The 13,661-nt window shown below is 43.5% G+C and overlaps 1 protein-coding gene across 3 annotated transcripts in view; it reads left to right on the top strand.

Moving 5' to 3' along the window:
* map2k6 (mitogen-activated protein kinase kinase 6) overlaps positions 1-10,573 on the top strand; it is a 39,917-nt gene extending 29,344 nt beyond the window's left edge. For all 3 annotated transcript variants that reach the window (XM_085285416.1, XM_085285417.1, XM_085285419.1), the window contains 3 exons: positions 401-540; positions 3,720-3,765; positions 4,639-10,573. In XM_085285416.1, coding sequence (XP_085141542.1) covers positions 401-540; positions 3,720-3,765; positions 4,639-4,716 — 264 coding nt within the window. In that variant the 3' untranslated portion in view covers positions 4,717-10,573. The remainder of the gene's footprint in view (positions 1-400; positions 541-3,719; positions 3,766-4,638) is intronic.
* The last annotated feature ends 3,088 nt before the right edge of the window (positions 10,574-13,661 follow it).

Raw genomic sequence — 13,661 nt, 5'->3', positions numbered from 1 at the left:
GATCAGCGTGTGGGATAAAACCTGCCGGGCGCTGATTGTTGGAGCACCTGTTGTTCCTCGAAAGCTGAACTGAAGGAGGTGAAGCAGCTGAGGAGGTTTTAGTGTGAAACTCATTAATGCTGCAGTAGCAGTGAGAGGAAAAACTACAGTAATGTTAAAAACTGTAACGGATGTTTGGGAAGCCACGTGTGTGCCGCTCTGCTGGAGATGAGTGGGATCTTTAGAGTGTGCTTGTTTTGGGGTCAGTCATTAAATGACGCTGCGACGTGGGATGGATTTGGGTGAAAAATCACATGAATGCAGCTGTGCAGATATGTTTGTGTCAGGTTATGTGTTTGTGCTCACTAAAGCACTAAAAACGCTCCTTGACCTCTTTGTTTTTTTGTCTTGTTTGCCTCAGATCGAGCTCGCCATCCTGCGCTTCCCGTACGACTCGTGGGGGACACCTTTTCAGCAGCTGAAGCAGGTGGTGGAAGAGCCTTCGCCCCAGCTTCCCGCCGACCAGTTCTCCCCTGAGTTTGTGGACTTCACCTCTCAGTGGTTCGTGTTTTTCTGGTTTATTTTCTTGCTTTGTCCAACTTTCTTCCAGCCTGATCCACGTCTCAGATTTACACCCAGATCTTTACACAGGAGAAGCCTGCAGAGTCGCGAAGCTGCTACAGATCACAGAGAGATGTGTACTGATCCCAGCTGAGTGGGCTTCAGATGATTTCCCCTTTATTCGATTGGCTTCATTGTTGCTGTTTTTGTTATTCTTGTTTTCACAGGATGGGACTATCTGAATATGCTGTAAACATGCAACTGTGCACTTTTTACGGATCCCTACGTATTAGTTTAATTACTCTAATTATGTAATTTTGTGTCACTGTAATTTACAAGAACTGAGCTGCAAATATTGTTTTGAGCATAAATACTGTGTGAACCAGTGAGGGTGCACAGAGGTGAGGCGGGAGGCTGGCAGGTTTGGGGGTCATACGGGCAGGATGGCAGGAGAGCGCAGGTCGCTGTTAGCAGATGACTGCATGAATGTGAGACATGATGGCGGTAAAAATGAGGCGGTGGTTAGTTGGTAACGAGCAATAATAAATATTCTAAAGAGAAAAACACGGGTCTTTGAGAATGAACTGCTCAGGGGTTTCCATGTTTAATAGTTGTAATAGTCTCTAAACACTGAGTATAGTTTTTGATTATATTGTTTTCGTAATTGTTGGAAACGAAAATAATTATGTTTGAGATATTCATCAAGTTCCTGTTGTGAGTAAGAGCACAGAGAGATGGAGTATAAACAAAAGTAAAGAGAGAAAAGCGGGATGTCTTTGCGTTTGCGTATCGTTTTTGGATGTTTGTCAAAAGCCGAGCGGCTGTTTCGTGCATCCTCTTCTGTAACGTTACTCCTCCAAACTGTAACCGCACCATTGAGAACGAGATTATTGTGTTTGTGCCTCCAAGATCAGATCTTCTACATGCCAAAAAATCTTTGGTTCTGTTCTTTCTTTGTTGCTTAGTGACACATGCAGGTATTTGTGCAGCGAGAAGACGTACGGCGAGTGAGCTGAAAGGATTTTCTTAATTTAAGACGGGCATCACAACCTTGCCTTTAAGAAAAGGGAGGCCGTGATGATGCAGGTGTAAACCTCACCTTACTCCAGTGCAAATGATGTCCAGTCAGTCAGAAGTTGTATTCATGCATAGCTCTGGAAGTTCAGGAATTGCAGAGGCTGCTGTGATGCACAGTGATGAGGGTTCATGAAGTAATAATGTCAGCTGGTTAAATGGCAAATGGACTGATTCTTATACAGAGCTTTTCTACACTCATAATCTGATGGATGCATTGGGGAGCAACTTGGGGTTAGTATCTTGCCCAAGGATGTTTGGCGTGCAAGCTGCAGCAGCCAGGGATCAAACCAGCAACGTTCCGATCAGCAGATCTGCTCTTCCTCCTGAGCTACAGCCACCACAGTTGAAGAAGGAATGAGGAAGAAGTGCAAAAAACCTTCAGAGATTAAAAATCACAGATGAAAAGCAGATATGGTGGACAGATTTGGTGATTTTTACCCTTCAGCTGTAAAAGGTTGATGGGGTATTGTTTCACTGGTGGGCCGGCGACATGGACACCTAGGTTTGTGAATGCAGTAACTTAAGCAGGAAGTCACCGAGGATTTTCAAAATTATACCACAGGTGTAGATACTAAAAATCCCGAAGTTTGAATCTCAGTGATCTCAATCTTTGTCCAAGTTTTCTGAAAGCTTTGTGAATGCACTGACCTGAGAATGAGGTTTTATTTATACAGCGCCAAGTCACTGCAACAGACTCCTCAAGGCGCTTTATGTTGTAAGGTAGACCCTACAATAATACATACAGAGAAAAACCCAACAATCAGATGACCTCCTGTGAGCAAGCACTTTGGTGACAGTGGGAAGGAAAAACTCCCTTTCAACAGGAAGAAAGGCTTATCGGTAGACTGGTGGTTGCCAATATTTTAAATACTGTTTCACTCCACCTGCACTGCAGCACCGACCAAGCTGAAAATGCAATAACATTTATTTAAACTTGAGTTAAAAGCAACTGGTCTGTTTTTTTAGGTACTTGAAGATGTTTCACACCAGAGAGGTTTCCTGAAAGCTGTTGGGTTGTCACCTTGGAGGTGGTCCAGGTGGATGTAGGGCCATCTTAAATCGTCTGTCTTCTCTGTCCAGAATGCAAATGTTTGGATGCTCAGGAGAGTCTCTTCTGCTTGTCAGTCCAAATATATCGCTGAGCTTTGTCCTGAAGATCTGACTCGTGTATTGTTCAGTTTTCAGTGATCAACTTTTAGATGATGTGAAGAAGTGTTTGGGAAGACAAATGAAATGTCTTCAGGAAGCTTAAAGAAGTCTGGCAGCCTTTGGAAGACTGAGAGCTTACAGTGGCATGCAACAACAGCTGGAACATTGACAAGAATATCTCCTGTTACCGGTTGTTCCACATAGAACTGAAATACCCCCCACCCCACCCACAACATGCTTAACATGCAAATAACTGAAGAACCTTAGTAATGTGGAAACTGCATAATTGTGGCAGTGATGTGAATACTGAACTCTTTTCGCCCAGCACTGCCAACACCAGCAGACTTCTTCTTCCTGTCACTAATGTAAAGTGATGCTGCCTTTAAGCAAAGCCAAATTATTGGATTGTTTTTCTTTTCTTTGTAATGTTTTTTTTTTTTGGCTTGTTTTGAACTTTTTGGGGGCCGGCTATTTGCTGGAGTAGTGCATGTTCATCTGGTTTCCTATGGGAGATTCAGGCTTAATGTGCAGCTGCTGAATGAACGTGATGGTCAGACGCCTGCCTGATGGTGTTCTGTGAATCTGGGTGAATCTGAAATGCTTACATGATGTATGGCTGCTGACCTGAAATAACACTCGATCACACTGAGAAACGAGTCGTCCTCCAGTTTCGATCATTGTTTCCTGGTGATATCAGAAAATGATGCCGCACTTTGAGCAGTACTCAGAATGCAGAAAGACACTGATGTGACTATGTTCTTTGGTGCTTGGGTGACTCATCGTGCTTGGTTGTATTTTTTCTGTTACCTTGAAACCCTCGGAGGCTGGCAGTCTGCGACTTCTCAGACGCTTTCATAGAATAACACTGAATCAGACGCTGGAACAGATCTGTGGCAAGAGTGGGGAAGTCCACCATTTAATCTTCATCTTTGCTTTTTTTTCTTCTTCTGCAGCTTAAAGAAAGTTTCCAAAGAGCGGCCGACTTACACAGAACTCATGGTGAGTGTTTCTGTGTTAACAGATTATAAGCATGACTTCCCTGCAAGCACCTTGTAATGCTGCTAATCAAACACTGGGGGGTGCACTTAGATTGTTATTTACAAACCCTGTATTTGACGCTTGAAGCCAAGATGCTTCACTGGTCTCATCCATGGAAGGTTTACTAAAGGTCCAGTAAAAGCTCAGAGTATCAGGGGGTGCAGGTGTTTGAATGGCTGCAGCTTAATCAATTAAGCACAAAGAGACCCGAAATGGATGCAAACGAACAACAAAAGACACAAAAATGATTTTTTTTTTTTTTTAAATGTGCAAAATGACCATGAACCAAGACTTCCTACAAGCTCTAAAATGACCAAGTGATGCAAAATAAAACTCAAATGACTGGAAATCAACAGAAGACACAGAATTAAGAGCTGCAAAGTCACCAACAAAATGAATAGAAGCAAAATGATGCACATACATGTGAAATCGGCGCATAAGGACAACAATCGGATTGTTTACAACTAAGATTCATGAACCGACTATAAACAAATACAAAATGTCCACATAAAGATGCAAATCGTGCCGTTGAAAAGTTGAAAAAAATTCAATTCAATATAATTTATATTGCGCCAAAGTATGGCAACCAGATACAATTTGACCAGAAAAGGCAACAAAGGTGTCACTACAAGAGATGACAACAAATGAGTGTAAACCAAGTGTCAAAAACTAAAATCAGATTGAAAACAGCTGCAAAGAAATGCTCTAATGACCATAATTACAATGCAAACTGCAACACAACAACACGACAGCCTCAAAGTTCAAGGAATTGATGCTTTAATTGCTTTTTTCTGATTTGGCTCCCGACTAACTCGGTGTCCGTTTCCTCCTCAGCAACATCTCTTCTTCACTTCCCACGAGGCCAAAGAAACCGACGTGGCTAGCTTTGTGAAAGTCATCTTGGGAGACTGAGTGCACTGGAGGGAGGGGGAGGAATCTGTTAAAAAAGAGGAAACAAAAAAAAAAATCCAAGAAAAAAACACCAATCGCAGCCCCCCCCCACCATCCCATTTACCCGCAGGATTCCCTCTCACCCCTCCCTCCAGTGGCAGACAAACGGAGCCCAGAGGAGCCGCTGACGAAGCAGAACGAGGAGTCTGTCCCCGCCCCCCACCTGGCCTCAGCCCCCCCCTCTGTGCATCACCTGGCACGGTGGGAGGAGTTTGGGAGACGGGAGCCTCACACAGAATCTGGAGTAATTTATGATGTGTGTATGCAAAGCCTCCCCGTTTGATTCGATTTGCCCCGCCGCTGCGCTCCTCCTCGAGCGCTGTTGTTAGCGCGCTGACTCTGTGGCCTCCACAAGGGTCGAGTCAGTTTCTTTTTTGCTGAAAAGCAGAAGCGAGAAGATGTGCAGATTATATAAAAAAAAGAAGAATGATATAATCTATCTGTGTATAATCTAAATGTTTGCATACTCGAAGCAAGTGTTGCATCAGATTATTAATTGACTGCATGTACAGAATTTCTCTCTGGGTAAAGACGGGCTCATGTGGCCAGTGAGGAACAGTTGGAGAGTCCGATTGTTGACTTCAGGGGCTCCCCCCAGTGGTCACAAAGAGGTACTGCACTTACACTGCTTTCCCCCCTGATTACAGTGGAGGTCAACTACACATTTTGGGCTCTTGGCTGCCTGTGAGCGTGAATGTGTGCGAGCTGGTGCATGACATGTGTGTGTGGGGCATGTTCACAGAGCTGCACGGCTCCAAATCCAAGTAGAAACGCAGTTTTCGTGCTCCGCAACATTTTTTTTTATGGATTTTCTGCAGCCTCGCTGCCCCTGTAAGAGCTCAACAGGCAGGGCAACACTCTTACGTTGCTTTAAAAGTACAGGCGACTGTGCATCTGCACATCATGTTCAAATGTGACGCATGTAATAAAGAGCTTTATTTTAAAACTAGTTAGTATGGTAGTCTAGTACAAGCATAGACTGTATATTAAAGATGGAAATGGCCACCATGACGCCACCGTGTCAGCAAGGTTCTGTAATTTGAAAGGCGTCTAAATAAATTGTGAAGTTGTGCTTTTTGATGTGACTGTACCCATGTGGTCGGGGTGCCCCATCAGCAAACTCAGCGATGACTGCTGGTTCAAACACGTCCATTTATTTTTAATGTATTTCTAATTTGACCCCTCAAAAGACCCCAAACAAAAGATGTGAGAACAATGAAAGTTGCGAATAGATCTCAAACTTTTACACTTTACCGTGATATTGTAAAGTAATGTAGCCAAAAGCACCAAAGTCCAATAGATATGAGATTCTGAGGTCCAGCAGCTTTGGCTGGTTTGAAGCCACTGACTGCTCCGTCCCTGATCCTTCCTGCGTGAAGCTGAATCGCAGATCTTTGAGACAAAGGCGGAGCCGAGTCGCAGCCGTGCAGCTTCGTGTCGCTCACACACACTTTAAATGTCGGGGTGTGTGTTTGCGTGTGCGTGTGGGCTGTGTGGGGGAAGATTTTCTCCTTGTTGTCTGTACTGAGCCAATCACAACCCTCTCCACTCACCATGAAAAGAACTGGATACTATTGCTATTATTATTATTATTAATATTAATTATTGTTATTATTTAGATCCAGGTTTTTTCTCCCCCCTTCGACATACTTACTGCAGTTTCTCTTATTTATTATAACTGCTGTTTTCCCTTTGGATACTTGACCGAACCATTTGAGACTCTCCTCACGTGTTTGTGTGAGCTGTGTATGGTTTTTGTTTTTCTTTGTGTTTTTTTTGTCGTGTTCTTCTTGGCTCAAACACGTGAAATGCTTTTAATCTGTAACTTGCAAGCCTTCTGTGTGCCTCTATATAGAAACCGTCTAAGGAAAATGAGATGTTAAGAATGATGCAGGGATCCGCTCCCTCCCTCCTCACACGCTGCATGGCATCATAATCCCACTTTGTGTTCCTTGTTGTACCGTAGCTCATGCTCATTTTTTTATGTTTTTATGCTTGTGTTCATCTCTCTCGTTGCCTTTGTTCTTGGCCTCTTTCTCGCAGTGATTTCTGTGGAGGCCGAGCTGACGCCTTCTAGATGTCATGTAAGAATTACTCTGATGTCAAAACGGGAAACTTGAAGTGTTTTAAGTGGCAGAGCTGAATTATCACGTGATTTCTTCTAATTTTGACTTCTGGGGCCTTAAACTGTGTCAAAAACTGAACCAAAAACACTTCTAATCTGTTCTGACAAGACTTTTACCCCCGAATCTGCTCGACATTACAGCATCGATAAATCGTCACTATACAACCACAAACCCTAAAACTCGGGGGTCCACCTTCAGTCGATTTAGCTGTTAGAGTTGCAGTCAAACTGGACATCAACATCATTTAAAGCTGTATTAAATTATTAGTTTATACGAATTTGAAAGAACTTTTGGGCCATCCGGGGGTACAGCACCCTGTAAACATATCATTGATATTTATAGTCCTATACACGCATCATATTTGCTTCTATCTATTCATGCTTAAGGTCATCACAACAAAAGGCTTCTTCCCCGGACACTCCTGTCTGCCAACACTCCCTCAGACGTGGTTTGCTGCTAATATCAGAACAGATCCGGTATACACACCTGCAAACAACTCAAACAATCTCAGCTGTAATCAGAGCTAACTGAGAGAAAACAAACTCCAGCTAACAAAGTGGAAGGAGATGATAATGCTCCTAATTCCTCCTTACCACGTCCATTAAGAAGACTTCAGTTTTCCATTCCAGCATTCCTGTCTCCAGGATCATACTGTGCACGCATCCGTCCAGGTCTCAGATATTGAAACACAGTCGTGAGACGTGCAGCAGCAAAACAGACACACACCCCTCCCTGAACCCGATTGAAGCTGACTTAGGACCCAGTTGGACTTGATTTATCATTGTGTAGAGGCTTCAAACACACAGGAAATGTAGTCGGAATAAACAAACCTGTGTGGCACTTGGCCTTTACCCGACTAGCTGTCCTCCCTGAAGTTCAAAAACATGTTAAACTCATAGAAGACGTCTGAATAATGATGAGCTTTGACTGAAAAGTCAGAGGACACGTTTCCTCAATACTAACTCGGCAGATCTTCCTGGGAGGCAGCGCTGGTCCGACTTGCTGCCTGAGCGTGCGGGTACAACACCTTTGATTGTCCGGAAATAAGTCACCACCAACTCCAACACAGCGATCCGGGACGCAGTGAGACCCATGTGGGTGTCTGATCAAGCCGTCTGGTAACCAAGTGAACAGCAGAAAGGTTGGCGCCTATCAACCTTTCGCTATTCAACCAAACTGAAGTCGATGCAGAGCTTAGACAGCTCAGTGAGTGCTGAGGGCTGTAAACTCCTAGATTCATGGTTGGGAAAAATGGTTTTTAGCTTTTATTTTTTGTCAACCAGGACAATTTTACGACTGAGCAACCACATTTACCCAAAAACATCATCTGTGGACCTCTGGGGCTCTATTTTAAAGAAATAATGTTCTCTCTGCTGTTTTGCCAGACTCCAAAACAAAGTCTCCTGCCCTCAGTCGAGTACAGTTCGCTCTGTCATGTTATCAGGGAAGTTTCCTGTTTTGATGCAGAGTAAAAACCTTCCTTTCACCCTATAACCTGCTCCCCGTTGGGCTCCAGTCCCACAACCTTTGGCTTAGATAATTCCTTGAAGTACTGCGAACACGCCCATGCCCGCCTCACAAAGCTGTCTTATTTTTCTTTATGAAGCTCTCACCGTTCTCTATTTTTCATCTATAGTTCTCATTTTCTGACTTCACCAACTGTTTCTCTGTGGTGAAGCTGAATGTGAGGACTGGCAGCAGACAGAAGTCATCGCGGCGAGGACATTTAAGGGCTTCCTCATTAGTGCATCTCTGTAGCGAAGATGGAAATATACTGGAGAGACTTTTAATTGCCCCTAGTGTTTTTAGGCCATGATGAAATTAACAAAATTCAAGTCACACTTTCTGGAAGCAGAGCAAAATTATCCATCACAGGTCGAACCTCGAGATTCTTTTTTTTCCATTAGTGAAAAATGGTTATTAACCTAACTTAGCAAATGTGACCAAAGAGCTGGAGCCAGGCTTAGGAGGCCGGGAAAGGTAGTCGAACTCGTCATGGCACGCGTAGACTCGGAGCAGTGGATTTAGGTTTGTGTGGCGTTCGTAGGTGTTTTAAGTGCCTAACAGTACATATCTGTGGTGTACATTTACATTGAAACACTTGTCTGTCTTCGTGATTGATGCTTAAACACTGTTTTGGTCCTTCAGTTCCTGTCCTGGACCCACTGACACTGCAATTTGCTGTGATGTTTTGCACTGTACCGAGGAGTCATATCACATTGTCACATTTACGAGTGTGTTACTGTAAGGAAGCAGTCATTCAGTCGATGAAGGGTTGCCCTGTGTGTGGTCATTTTCCATCTTTTTTTTTTTTTTTTTTTGTGAGAGGGAGAGTTTGGAGTTAGAGGTTCTGACTTTTATTTAACTGAAATTGTGATACTGTAAAAATTCTGAAATAATACCAAGCTTTTCTTCAACTGCTCACTTTGTTTTTGCTGCTGTTTGCACTCGTCGGCCATGCTTAGTCTGTACAGCTGTCAACATCAAAGATGAAGGGTGACACTGACCCGACGGAAACCTGTTACAGAGCAAAGGCTTTTATTGTGAAAAACCTTTTTGCAAAAGCCCGCGGATCGCGTTTGGTTATCATGTTACAGGTTAGCGGCCTTGTAGTGATTCTTGCCCACAAATATAGATGGAAACATTTAGTGCCACCATATAAACGACACCAAAACCCTTTAGTCTAAATAAAAATGAGCCATTTTCACACAAGCTCTCAGACTGCAAGGATGCAAACGTAAAGCTGAAGCCTCGGTTTATTTATGACCCTGTTATGTTTTTACACAGGACTGTTTATCATACCTGACCTGTTTCATTTATCTATGAAAGATTTTTAAATGATTCTAATGTCTTTTTGTCTTTGATGCAGACAAAGAGTGAAAATAGCTGTGTGGCCTAACTTTTGGCGTCCAGTATTTGCTTCAAGCCTTACGCAGCAGTAAATCACAGCGCTCGTTCTGTTAGCGCTGATTCACCACAAACATCACAATGTAGTTGTTAAACTCTTTGCTCCACCACGAGGCCAATTCCTCTAAACGACACTCTGTAGGAGAAGCGGTTTAAAAAGATGTGGCAGCATTTTTACCCACAGAACTGTACGGCCGGGGTTATAAATGAGGCCACTCAGTCACCTGAAGGTTAAACACAGTTTACTGTGAGTGTAGAGCTGACTAACTGGTGATTGGCTGTCAGTAGACAGGCGGCTTCCTGTTGTCTGCTCGGTGCGAGGGCAGCCTCGGCCAGCGCCCTGACCTGAGTTCACGTGTGAAAATGGCTTCACTCGGCGTGACTGAACGTCTGCCGAGAGCTTGTACAACTTTAAGTGGGTTTAGTGTTAAAATCAGTGGAAAAAATTTAAGTTCATGGTTGCAATTCAGAGGAGATTAAATTAAATATTTTATAGCTGCCACTGTACAATATGAACTCATAAAAGACAGAATTCTGACATTCTGGATTGCACGCCGCTTTCCAAACATGTCCACACAATGTGCACATGGTAAATTGCATTTTTTTTTAGTAGTTTCACAAATTTTTTCCACAAAATAATTGAAAAAAATTCTTTAGATTTGTGTTGAAGAAAGAATTTTAATTTTGTAGTTTTGCTTGTTCTGCCAAAACACAAGAATATATAATGTATGCAGCTAAGTAATGGGACACGTGCTACTGACATACAGAAAGAAGCGGGAGAGTCACTTTATGTGGTTGCATCAAGTTCTTCATAACTTAAAGCTACTTTAGTTTCTCTTACACTGAAAATAAACATTTTATTAAATTATATATTTGGGTTTCCACAAAGGACAGTTGTATAGACAGCACACACACACACACACACACACTAATGAGAAACGCAGCAGGTTTTGTCTGAGACCCTTCTAACTCCACACAACTCTTTGTTTCCTCTGCTCAGCGCTGACATTTCTGGTCCACAGTTGATTCATGTTCACTTTTCAATAGGCTGTAATGAGAAAAGAGTCGAGTTTAATCACACGTCACATGGGATTTTCCTCTGTGTGTGTGTGTGTGTGTGTGCGTGCACATTTGTCTGTCCCATCGTTGTGCTGGCCAGAGAGCTCTGCTATCTTTACTCTGCTCTTCCTCTTTGGGAAGATGCTGCCAGATAAAACAGTCATCATGCTTCTCCTCCTTCGTCAGAGCTGCACCCAGAGAACGGTTTTCCTTTTTGTTTAAGTGCTCCTTTATACATGCCTGCCCACACGTGGGAATTCCCATCCATGAGTCTAATTGTGGCCCGCTCTCACCTGCTGAGTAAAGCTTTGTCGCTGTGCATCAGCAAGGGTAGGATGTCCGAGTGGAAACTGTCCTTAGTGAGCAATCTGTTTTCACATCCCTCCACAATTCACCCTCTTAACCTCCAAGTTCATCCGTGCAGCGTCCAACAGCAGGCATCCGTTAAATCCAGTAGACGATTGTTCTTTACTGGAACGCCACACACTTATTTATTTCGTCTTTTTTTTGATTTTGAATGTCAGACAGAGAATCAGGAAATTTTGCTCACCTTCTTCCTCGTCCTCCAAATGCGTCAGCAGATGAATGAAATGCATCAAAAAAGCCTGCTTTGTGTGGGAGGCTCCTCCGGGCCTTTGGACGTGCGTTTGGCCGGATTATATCGAGTGTAAATCTGTCGTCTGTGAACCGTGCTGAGCCGTCTGTCGAAAACTACAACGAGACTTGTGAACCGTGGCGCTTTCTGTTTCTCAGTCGCAGGTGGTAAACTGCTGGTACACACAGCTGTATGTGATGTTTGCGGTGTTGTTTTCCTTTATTCGGGGAGGGGGGGTGGGAGGTTGCAAAATAATCCAGAGATGCTACTGTATGTGGAAGAGAGCCTTTTTTGTTGCTGTCGGGTGGGTTCGGGGGGTCGGGACGCTGTGCCCCATGGGAAGTGAAGTTCTCAGTATATTTACACGTCTTTTAAGCCTCTGCTAAAGACTGATGACTGTTCATTTAGAGCTCAATGAATTTCTATAAATATTTTAAATTGCTCAAACTGATTGTGTGCAATTGTAATGATGGAAATTCAATAAAAAGGTATTTTTACACAATAAGCTCCGTTTGCTCTGTTGTTACAATTAGTTCTAGAAGGTGAAAGGTCATGGAGGCAGAGATGGCAGACAGTTTTCAATGGGACCGTTTGGTTTAACACAAATGCTACAACTGCATTTATTATACAGAACACTTGGTTAACTTTAAAATTAGGCTAAAACACTAAAATGCTCGTATTCATTTTCCATGGCTTTGCAGACAACAGGGCATCTTTCATTTAAATTACAGTTGACCGGAGCAACCTGCTAGCAGGTAAGGAAACTGCAAGGAAGAGGTTTTCGGAGCTGCACCTCTTTGCAACCAGTTTCACCTACAGCAGCTGCCAGCAACCACTCACCAACCAGACGTGGATACACACTTCTCGCAGGTAACTGCCCGCCACGTGCTCAGTGACCTGTTTCTCTATAACGCTGTGTGCAGTGATTGCACCAGTATGATTAATGCATGCAGCTTGATAACCAAGCTTGCTAATATTAGCTGCTAACTTTAGCCCTTCCAAGAATGCCCAAGAAAGAGGAAACTCCTCAAAGCAGCCGCAAAAGTTACTGGAAAGGTTTTACATCTTGTCTGGAGGAAAACCACTGAGGCAAAGGATGTCCGCTGTCACCACGACTCAACTTCAGATAAATGGAAGGCAATGGATAGATTGCGACGGAAAGCCGCTTAGTAATAACTCTGCTTCCAAGAAGTACTTCTTGCTACTTTATAAAGAATCTAGCATGATTGTAACCATAGAACATTTTCTGTTACAAACATGCAACATTGAAAGAAGCAGGACAAAAGTCTGACATCTTATAAAGAAATGGATCTGAGCCCAGACCCCCCTGATTAAGTTCTCTCAGGTTCAGGTGAAGCACCTATGCTCAAAAAAAATGAAAGGAAGACTTTGATCAGAGTAAATGGCCTGTATTTGTATAGCGCTTTTCTAGTTCGTAAGGACCCCAAAGCGCTTTACACAACCAGTCATCCACCCATTCACACACACATTCACACAATGGTGATGGCAGCTACATTGTTGCCACAGCCACCCTGGGGTGCACTGACAGAGGCGAGGCTGCCGGACACTGGCGCCACCGGGCCCTCTGACCACCACCAGTAGGTGGCAATGACCGAGACTGTCCAAGCCGGGGCTCAAACCGGCAACCTTCCGATTACAAGACGAACTCCCAACTCTTGAGCCACGATCGCCCCGATAGCATCAAGCTGGATATTGAGCTGGTCAGTTAAGTAGCAGAGGGGATTGTTTACCAGTTTCGGATGCTTTGGTGTCAATGAAATTAACATGTGCACTAGAGGGGCAACGATGAGACAACCACCAAAATAGGAATGATTCCTGCCCTGTCTTTTCTGACTGTTTTTTTTTTTTTTGTTTTGTTTGTTTTTTAAACTAGTTTTGCGTTTGGTTAGTATCGGTGTTACTACTGGTAGCATGAGGTGATACCTAGACCTTACAGAGGTTGCACAGATCTCTCCAACTCATCCAGGATGGCACATCAATACTTGCCATTGCCAGAAGGTTTGCTGTGTCTTTTAGCACAGTCTCAAGGATGAACAAGGTGAGCAGTGCCAGAGCTACAAAATGACCTCCAGCAGGACACCGGTATGAACGTGTCTGACCAAATGATCAGAAACAGATGTCTGTGAAGGTTCTCAGTCATCCAGGTCATCGTAGTCAAAGGAGCTTGCAAAGAAAAGCGTCTGGACTTCTTTAAGTTG

This window comes from Mchenga conophoros, linkage group LG8 (genome assembly GCF_057382185.1).
Source record: "Mchenga conophoros isolate Kocher_MC1m ecotype Shallow Benthic linkage group LG8, M_conophoros_male_GT1.1, whole genome shotgun sequence".
NCBI lineage: Eukaryota > Metazoa > Chordata > Actinopteri > Cichliformes > Cichlidae > Mchenga > Mchenga conophoros.
This window is presented reverse-complemented; position numbering and strand designations above follow the sequence as displayed.